The sequence below is a fragment of the Nanorana parkeri genome, unplaced genomic scaffold (assembly GCF_000935625.1).
Source record: "Nanorana parkeri isolate BGI_ZX_2015 unplaced genomic scaffold, ASM93562v1 scaffold128, whole genome shotgun sequence".
In the NCBI taxonomy this organism is placed as follows: Eukaryota; Metazoa; Chordata; class Amphibia; order Anura; family Dicroglossidae; genus Nanorana; species Nanorana parkeri.
Window position 1 is genome coordinate 1,502,036 of NW_017306396.1, and position 10,764 is coordinate 1,512,799.

Genomic DNA, 10,764 nt, shown 5'->3' on the forward strand with positions numbered 1-10,764 from the left:
CACAATCATTTTTACACCACAGAAGGCAGGTTCCATCTGATCAGAAGAGGTCATGGAAGTGAAAGTCTCTTGTTTCAGTTGAGTTCTGATACTGAAAAACAAAAAAAACTGTATATAAAAATGGGCATTTTCTTAATAAATCCTCCATTATTTTAGAATTAACCAAACCTCCAGGTTTTCATAAAAAGGTATTCCATCAGAACAAAAATGCAAAGAATACCCCTGTGGCTAGCTGTTTTACAGCTTGTGGTTAACACTGCTGAGGCTGCTAAAGGGCAGAGTGAGGTCAGGTATGTGGAATGAGTATTCTAGACCTCACACATCATCTATGCAACTTCAGAAGCCAAGAACTGTAAAATATAATGTGTCATTGCTGGACACACTCCAATGCAGCAGCAACCTCACCGTCCAGAAATCATACAAATACTAGGTAGAGCATTTTTAATTTAATGAAAAATAAATTAATAAAAAATGTTAGAGTAAAATATATATTTATTATGCATGGCTAAGGAAAAAAAAAAACTGTAAAATTTACATAATAATGAAATCACTCAATATTAACCGTGGCCTGTACACACTATTTACAGAGTGTTATGAACCAAGGAAAACCAACTGGCAATAAGTGAGTATTTTCAACGCCTTAGTATGTAGAATTTGTGAGGCTGTCAGGACTGAAGCCCGATGATGTAAAATACCTAGTACAGCATATAGAGCAGCTAGGGACTGCAAAAAGAACAGAGAGTTTGAAGTATAAAAGTTCATGTGTTTTCTTGATCTAGTGATCGCACTCTGGATCTAGTGGGAGCTCCATTCCATCCATTCTAACTTTCACTTGATTAACCATAAAAACACCATGGTAAGCAGTCACTCACACGGATGGATTAGACTGACCTAATCATCAGAGTCCTCTTCTTGTTGATTCTGTTTCTGTGTGGGTTAGAACACATTTGATTAAAATCATAGACATTCCAACTTTAGTAAACAAATATTTACAATATATCTAAATGTAGCCTTTCATTTTCCCTGAAGCAACTGCTCTCGTGCCCTAGGGTCTAAAGAAAGACTTTAACACTGGCATACAACAAAAGCTGAGGCTTAAAGATAACAACCACTGGCGCCAACTGGAACCGTCCTTGTGGAAAGAGGGAGAACTCCAGAGACACGGAGCATGTGATACCACTGTTAGAGATATGGGTAAAACACAAGTATTAGTGCAAATGTTAGATACTGAATGGTGATGGTGGTGTGGATGCATTAAATGTTAATAAGAGCTTCAATTCTTGTTACCAATCTTGTTAGTGAGTTTACAGGTAGTACCTTTCATTGTACAACCATATGGGCTAGTTCGCCCAGAGAATTCATATGCAGGAAGGAAATTTCCTAAAATCTAAGGGGAAGGTCAACTTGGCATATATGTGGGATACTATAAAGCAGGGCTCAAAATTTCAAGTCTTAAGTTACTAGCCAGGCCTTAATAGTTACTCGCCACAAGTTGTCCCACTAACCCCTATCCTGCCCCATGTAACCCACTAACCCCTACCCTGCGGTGTGATGCACAGTACAGAGACCTGCGGTGTGATGTACATTACAGAGACCTGCGGTGTGATGCACAGTACAGAGACCCAGTGGCGTAACCAGAGTAACCAGCGCCCGGGGCAGGACAAACTTTTGCACCCCCCCGTGAAATGTGAACAGGTACAATGATAGCATGTTGGGACATGTCGTAATTGAACTACAAGTTCCAGCATGCCCTCATTGTCCCTGTATGCCCGTCAAATATGACCCAGGGAATAGTAACGAGCTGATTGGCAGGCTCCTGTCCTCCTTCTATGCAGTGGAGCCCAGGTCCCTGTAGGGAAGGAGCCTGCCAATCAACTGGTTATCAAGGCAAGTGGACCGTGATTTTTTTTTACTTTTTAATCACATTTTAATTTAATAATTTTTTTCTTATTCTTTACTTATTTTTTAAAATTTTATTTATTTAATTATTTTTTTAACAATTTTTTTTTCCACTTAACTATCGCTATCACACAGGAGCTAACAAGCCGCTGTGTGATAGCATTTGGAGGTGACAGGTTCTCTTTATGGAACAGCACTGGATTAAGTGCACTGTGCTAGAACTTCTGTGACAGGTGAGGGGGGAAGACTGCTCTCCCCTCTCACTGGTTATCACGACTCGCCACTGTAGAAGCGGCAGCAGTTCCCCCCTTGAATTTCCACTTGCCCCCACGCAAATTGTCCCTTGCCATTTGCGAGGGGACGATTGGAAATTTTGAGCCCTGCTATAAAGTATTGATGTTTTTTTAGGAAGGAATCCTGTATATACATTTACATAGAGATACTCAGGTAATTGCTGCATTATTTGTAAATATTGTAAAATGGAGACCTTTTCTTGGAGTCCATTGAGGGACACAGGAAGTCATATACTTTCGGGTTTTACTGTCGCCTACATGACGATTGCACACAATGGCAATCAAAACCTAATGCCAAAGACCATGAAATGGTTTCCAATCAGAGAGGAATGACCTAAAATGGACTAAAGTTACTGAACCATAGACCAAGCAGGAAGCTGGACAACCTGAACCCAAGAAGGGGGTGGGTTAATAAATTTCCCTTTTAGGGAAACCAATAACCATGGTTAACAAGAACCAGATAAGGGACCGGAGGAAAATTCCTTGTAAGGAAGGACCAGCTGGACTGGTAGAAAGGCCTTACACTTATTTTTCAGGCATTAATTTTTTTAGGGTCAGTGTAACTGGGGGCACATCCTTTGCCACCATACTGTGTGCTAAACGGGGTCTCTTGTTTGCATCTGCTTTGTCTACAAGAAGATGTCTAGTATGGTGGATTAAAGCAAAATAGCTTTTGACTCTGCCTGAAAGACATCATGTCACCTGACTTCTACATGGTCTTCTCCTGCTGGTCTCATGAAGGGAGTGCGGATATGCGGGTAGGAAGGGATGGTAACTTGCTTATGTAATAGCAAGTAGGGGAAGCTAAAGTTGGCTTTACAATTGTAGTATTTTCTAGTTTAGTCCTGCTTAACAGCATGAATGAGGGAATCTCCCCTGCCGAGCTATTGTGTTTGGGCACCTGGCGTTTGCAGCTAGCAGATTAATTAACAGTGACTGCAGCTGATTGGCTGCAATCAGCGTTTAACTGACAATTTTCAGCCCAGCTACTTTGACAAAAGTTAACTTTTGTTGAACAGGGTGGTGCTGACGGGGCCACCGACAGCTCATATCGAGCAGTGTAAGACCAGCTTAGGTGTGTTGCTGCTAGCACAGCAACCAACTGTAAAGGCTTCTAGTTGGCTCTCAGCTGAAAATACAATAAAAAAAAAAAAAAAAACAGTACAATTTTGGAAAAAACAAGCCAATTGAATCCACTGTACATGGCTATTCTTGCTCTGTCCAATAGTTGAGCACAGGTAGAGTTAAAGAGAAGCTGCAACATAAATAAGTCACTAGCATTCGGAAAGGGGAAAGAAAGGACATCTCCACATTAAACACTGCTGCCTTTGAGGGACTCGGCTATTCATAAATCACTGACATGAGAGCCATTTATTTTTACAATGACCTCATAAACGTAACGGGGCTAGCAATATAAGTGTCCATGAGGCCTCTACTCATATGAAGTGAGACACTAGGCACAAATGTGCAGAGGAAATAGTCATATTATGGAATTTGTTTTTATTGAGTGGCTAGTTATGCATAAGGTATAAATCTTGCTCACATGGCTGCCTTTATATTTAGTCTCTACAACATCGGTTTTATGCACTGAGCCCAGTTTTTTTTTTACTGGCCTTCAAATAGTTACAATATCTATTAGATAACTATCAGCCATGTTTAGGTATGTGTTATAGTACACAATTGCTCACAGTAGTAAATGTTTGTTCACTATACCTCACCGTTTATGCTATTTACATTTTATTATTCCACTCTATGGGGCCAGCTTATTTATTATATACATAATGCTATATTAGACCATTTCACTCCTCTAGGGGAACTGTTGTTTGCATGAACCACATAGATGTAAACCAAACTGGTGATATATACATTTATATACATATAATGTCACTGAAATATTAGACATTAAAATACATAATGAAAAAATGTAAACCATACCAATGATCTCTAATTTGCTCCCTTTAGCCTGTTATATATACCACCGTGGGTGTGTTATATCTGTTCAAGTGCAAAAAATACTTTTTGATCTTGTCAGAAATTTAGAAATGTCCAATAAGAGACTGTGTTAGCTATCTCAAGGAGCCTAATTATACCTCCTAGTTCTTATCTTCGGACTACAGATCAGTTAGTATTCATATCTTGGAAAATAGATTAGGGACAGGGTTTGAGTAGCTTAGCAAAAGACAACTAATGTGTGTTGTCATCCCACAACAGAAACTAAAGATTACTAGCCGAGTGCATTTCTGGCATATCAACAAGTACCTTTTTGTACTTGCAAGATCTTTAAAAGGGATAACACTTGGGTAAGCATGCATGAATTGCAAATATGTAATGCATTTGTTTGTTTTTCAATCTGCCATAGCTTTTAAACTCTGTAGAAATTAGAACATATCTGAAGCGTTAGTAATGTACAAATGTGACCTGAAGTGCAGTGATTGACATCTGATCTAGACATTATGGACTAAAATGGCAACCAACTACCCACTATATGTCAAATATGAATTAAAGCTTAAAAAGCATAGCTCACTGCTTCTATTGTGATTCATGTGGTCTGTAGGACTGGCCAGCGGATAAAGGTTTAGAATTTCAGATTTGGCTATATTTATGATCACATAGGTCTGGACATCCCAGAGACAGACAATTTGTAAATAAGGTAGACCAGGGTAAAAAATAAAATCAATAGCTATTTACTTGAATCGACTTGGTACATTTAGAAAGACCATTTGAAAAAGAAATCCCATAAAGTTTTGAATCCATTCCATGAAACACCCTGTGTGTTATGGACACAGGTTAATTCTGTACAAAAATAAAGCCTCCCTCAACCCCATCGCTGCCACCGACATAAGGCTTACGTGGGTGACAGCGGGCCCGTTTACAATTGCAAAGCCGCTGGGACTCTGTTTACAATTGTAAAGCCGGCTGTTGGCTTTACAACGGAAGCGATTCAGGCGGCTCAGCTGCCGTCATATTGCTTCCACGGGCTGGTAAAGTGCCCTGCCGACAACCCTGCCGTGTTTCCCCAGCTCTGCTGCCCCTACTGTGGGCCCGGGACCGGCATGTCAGGTGTCGGCGGAAAGCTGGGGAGGAGAGCGGCGAATTTCTGTTCACCGATCTCCTCCCAGTTCTATGGGTATTGCATAGTGTTAATTTGATGTGCCCCCCGCAGCTCTCACTAATTCCTGCCACTGACTACCAAGCCACTACTGGAAAGAAAAGGGATATGGTGGTCAGCGGGAAGCACCACAGAAATCTTTAAATCGACGACAGGGTTGAATTAAAGTTGAACTCCAAGCAAACATCTAACTACTCATTTGAAAAAGGTATGTGATCTGTTTTAGCCACCTAACCATGTTGTTATTCTGTCCAGTCAAATTTTTAATGCATACAGCTCTGACCAACAGAGGTGACATCACCTTCCTGTTCGCAGCTCTGACTGGACAATAAAGGAGCAGCAAAATAATGGCGAGTCATCGATCATTCTCTGCTCACATGCTCCTGAGCTGGCTTAGATCTAGTTCCAGTAGAAGACTAATATCAAGACAGAGTCTGGCACTCATGCTAGCTGTATGCAAGCATGTAAATTAATATAAAATAAAACAAACACTGCATTTAATGGTATCTTTTTAGATGTGCCTGGAATTCAGGTTTAAGCCTTTGTAAATAAATTTCTCTAACAAGTAAGTTTGTAATCACATCAGTCTAACCTAGCCTACCATCTTTCTCTTCAATTTGTAAATAAGCTCACATTTTAACAACAGTTATAGCTAGGCTATCACCGGTCTTTTTTCATGTCCACCATAAAACTAAAATAAGAAAACACAGTGTTGCAAAATAAGATCAATAAAAATCCACAGCAGTTACAAAATTAAAGAAATATGAGACAAGTACCATCATACTAGGGAAGTAACATGAACCCAAATAAATTACTCACCAGTTTAAGTAAATCAATAAGTTTGTGAGCATCCTCTCCTGTAGAAAGATCAACAAAATCCTTTGGCAAACGGTAACTCAAGTAAGGGCTGGGCTGCACTGTGACGTCACTGGTTGTATAGCGAAATGTAGGAGAATCCTAGAAAATATGCCTTTTATTTAATGCCATATTATTCTGTTCTGCTGCATTACCCTTAGTCATAATGCATCACGTCACCCGTTAATTAATAACAATTGTTATTTATAAAGTGACAGAGAGGAGAGGCAGTATATTCCAAATGTCTTGAACCTTTTGGCACATACATGTTATGGTGGACAAACTAGTGTATCTGCCTAATACATACACATCACACTTCACAGATTAACCATTGCATAGGACTTCCATAATTCAATGTTTTAAACATGTGCATCATGATCTAACACTCTAGTGATAGGTACACCTGTACATTTTCTACCTCTTCTCCATCTGTATTACAATAAACAGACTAAAGAATAACAGGTATCTCTTACACTCTGATAAAGGTGTTGCAACTGAGCCTATATCCAGATGTCCATTGGGAAGGATCCCCATTCCTCCCAAAAGTGGGCCAGGGGTTTCAATTTACCATCCATTGAGACTTTACCATAGCATGTCTCCCCATCGGCCCCCTATTTTACAAAGAATTATAGATCTGCACCAGGTCCAAACTACAAGAAACCCCCCAGTAGAGCCAAGGGGGAACATGATGGAGTAAAAGAGTATTTTCCATTTAGTCTATCTCACATCTGCATGTATTAGTTGTAAGGGGTGAGGAATCCGCTATACTGACAGGCTAACCAGAATCCATGAGCTAAATTTGATCCTGCCATGGACTTTTCCAGAGGGACCCACTGTTTCTCTCCTGTTCTGGTGTTCCTGTTAACCACGCATAGCATTGTCATTGCTTTATAGTAAAGCTGAAGATTCTCAATCCAAGACTTGTCTCAATCCTGCAAGACGCTCTGCATTACTTTTCTATAGAAACTTCTGCGCTCAATTACTCTAAAAAACTGGGTGTTCCTCCTTACAGCTGCTCACTTAAATTGACTGCATGAGCCTGTATTAATATCATTTAAATATGTGCAGCGGCGCTATCGCCTAACAAAGTAAACAAATGATATGTGCAAAAACCAAATAGAACAATCTTTAAAATTGGTTCAAAGAGTATACACAAGAACAGACCGAGTGGACAGAGTGACACACAAAGACTAAGAATACATGTTTGTTTTTTCTGTTTTACTTCATACGTTAAGACTTGAGAGTTGTCTTTGCATGTAATGATTTCATGGACACTTTGTTTCTATTATGTGTTTAACACACTGACACAGGACGTTTGCTACTTTATTAGTCACTTTTGAGACTTTTTTTTCAAAGAAAATTACCTTTGATTCACACAAGCAGTTGATCAGAAGATTGAATTGGAATATTTAAATTTATAGAAGTATTGTTCACTGTTGTTATATTTGGTTATTGCAAATATTATGTTTACTTTGTTGGGTGATAGCGCTGCATCACATATTTGAATGTTCTGAATTACTTGCACAAGTGGCGAAAAATTAACCTTATTATAGGTAATGTAGGTCACTTGGAAACTTAATAACCAAATAAATGATGTCTTGCTGCTGCCAGAAGGGGAATACTGTTCTTATTGGGCTATATCACTGACTGACAGGTTAACTGGCAAGATTTCAGACTTCTTGAATTCTGGTGAATCATGAAATCCTCTACCCAAATCCCAGGTGTTGTAAAACATCATCTTGAAAGATCTAATCCATTTTTCAGCATCTGTTGATTGAATTAAGCAGGGAGGATTGTGGGTCCTTACCCAATGAATAACAGAGTGCCAGCTGAGAATTATCTCTAGCTTCTCTCTGCGGTATAAACCCCACTTGATCCCAATGGACTCTAGCGTTGTTAAGTATGGGTTTATCCTGTAAAGATTATAGCCAATATCTTCATGTTAATGCCCCAGAGAGTAAAGGCCCTGTAATATTGGGAGATGTTAACATGTTTCTCTTTTAAAATGCAGGCAACATTAGTTAATAAAGCCTTAGTAGGCAGCTTATCATCCGCATGAATAGAGTTAAAGTAAGCACAATAGTAACAGACACTCTAAAAATGTAAAATAATATACTCTAGTAAAGCCATTGGGGCTGGGGACCAGAAATGGGTTTTAAAGCACTTTGAAGGTATATGCGTTAGTTCTCGAGTATGTATAGCATTAATTCAAACCCCGGTAAAAGGGATACATGTTTCAAGGCACACTTACAGTTTTTAGCGCAAATGACAAAAATCCATCTTTTATATAATATATAGTGCCGTGTACAAAATGCCCTGTGTTTATTGATGTTTGTGTAGATGATGAAAAGGAAGCTACGCTATATTCATCTTAAAAGCCAGGTGAGCCACAAGCATAAATAGTAGAAGTGTAGAAGAGTAGTAGTGAAAAGGCTGTTAACAAGAAATTAAATTCTCAAGCTTTGTGACTGTCAACTATTTTAACAATCATGCGTTAATCTCACAGTCTGTATTTCATGGCTTTCCTTAATTATTGGCTGTGATAAAAGGTCTGAGCATTGACTGTGACATTAAAATTTTGCATTTAAGCCTGGAAACTGAATTGTAAAATGTGACTTGGCAATACAATGTGTTGCTTATCAGAAACTATCGTTATAATAGGAACTGGATGTTTTTACCAAATTAAATATATATATAGGCATGCAAAATCGCTGGTTATACTGCTATATTTTAACACAATGCCGGTTTATTTTCTGGTATTTGTGACCTTACGTCTTCTAGTCTATGTGAAGCTTCAGCGGTTTTTATTAGGGATGCACTGATACTTTTTGAGTACCAATGCCGGCATTTTCATGAGAACCACCAGGGTTGCAGCTGGGACCTGGCTCTGGCGCTTCACCACTGTCCTGAAATCATTAGTCGATATTGTTTTAGAAAACATGACAATAAACAAAAAATTGTATCAGTACTTGTATCTGAGTACTTGGGCAAGTACCAGTACATGTACTCGCAAAACTGGTATCGGTGCACCCCTTTATTTATATTTATAAAAACAAAATCATACATTAAAACAGATATGTACAAATCCCAAGAGCTCCGTATGCTCCCTACAAATGACAGCTGCCCCCTAACTTTTGAATTTTTCTCTAGTCTAGTCTTGGAGCTCAAAAAGTATCTGTACTTGTACCGAGTACTGCACTTGGTATCGGTGCATCCCTAGTTTTCATCATCTGCCAGTATGGCCTGAGTATTTAGAAAGGCCATAATGACTAATATTTGAAAGAGTCCTAAGGGCAAACACTGCTAAAAGTTCTTGATAATGTGTATATTAATTATTATTTACACAGTATAATTAAATGCCGATATTTAAAATACCTTAAACAAGGTTCTCAGAAAAAAGAATAAGGGATGTGGATGGAAGTGGGTGCAGGAGAAGTGGTTAGTTTCAACCCCCTAATAGGATAGAGTTGGAGGGACACAGGGTATACCTGGGGAATGTCCGCTCTTGCTCGTTTTACTATGTTGAGTAATTTTATGTTTAGATTAGGTATGAGAGTTAAGTGTGTATGGTTTGCTAGGAAGTATGTGGTGTGGACTTAAACAGACTGACAAAACAGCAGCAGCAAGCCTGGAAACTATTAGGAAACAGCTGTTTAACATGAACCTTTGCACACAACAAAGGTTGTCAACAGCAACATTCATGTGAAACAAGTACCTCTGCATTTTAGTGCATACCTCTGAATGCCTTCTCAAGCAATACCTGAATCTAGGAGTGCTCTGACATGGAAATATTGATTTAATTTTTGTTATTACGACCATCTGTAATGCTTAACGACTTGAGTACAAGCCTGTATACAGTGGGGCAAAAAAGTATTTAGTCAGCCACCAATTGTGCAAGTTCTCCCACTTAAAAAGATGAGAGGCCTGTAATTGGCATCATAGGTAGACCTCAACTATGAGAGACAAAATGAGAAAACAAATCCAGACAAATCACATTGGCTGATTTGGAACGAATTTATTTGCAAATTATGGTGGAAAATAAGTATTTGGTCATTCATCACCAGGCCATTTTACAGTTTTCAGTGTTGTGAACGTTTGACTAACAATTACTTGGTCATGCAACACTGTACCCATATTAATTTGAAATAGTTTTTTAAAGATCTTTCTTTTGGTGGTATTTTTTTTAAATACTGGGTTTTTAATTTTTAAAAATTGGGTTTGCTTACATTTACCTTTCATTTCTGTCAATCAACAATCCCACATTTACCGGTGGTCAATGGCACTTTTACGTCCTCCTCAATCATCTTTTAAAAAAAATCCCACACTCACTGGAGGTTAGTGACACTTAGGTCCCGTTTAGATGTAGCGACTTATCGCGCGATTTCCGCCGCGATATCGCGAGAAGTCGCCGGCTAATGATAGTCAATGGAGTTGTCTTAGCTCCATGTTGCGGTCGCTTCTACAGGACCCTTTTTTCGGCAGATTTTGCTTTTTTCTATGGAGCCCGACGGAGAAGGTTGCGCTACCGTCGCTGGATCGTCGCCCCGAAAGTGGCGCTATCGCGGCCGCTGCAAAGGTAAGTCGCTACATGTGAATGGGGCCTTAGAC

The 10,764-nt window shown here is 39.2% G+C and overlaps 1 protein-coding gene across 2 annotated transcripts in view; it reads right to left on the reverse strand.

The window, feature by feature from the left end:
- Window positions 1-709: 709 nt before the first annotated feature.
- Window positions 710-10,764, reverse strand: part of CDC123 (cell division cycle 123) — a 51,286-nt gene continuing 41,231 nt past the window's right edge. For both annotated transcript variants that reach the window (XM_018553721.1, XM_018553720.1), the window contains exons 12-13: window positions 6,121-6,258; window positions 710-927 (exon numbers count right to left, since the gene is read on the reverse strand). In XM_018553721.1, the coding sequence (XP_018409223.1) occupies window positions 892-927; window positions 6,121-6,258 (174 nt within the window). In that variant the 3' untranslated portion in view covers window positions 710-891. The remainder of the gene's footprint in view (window positions 928-6,120; window positions 6,259-10,764) is intronic.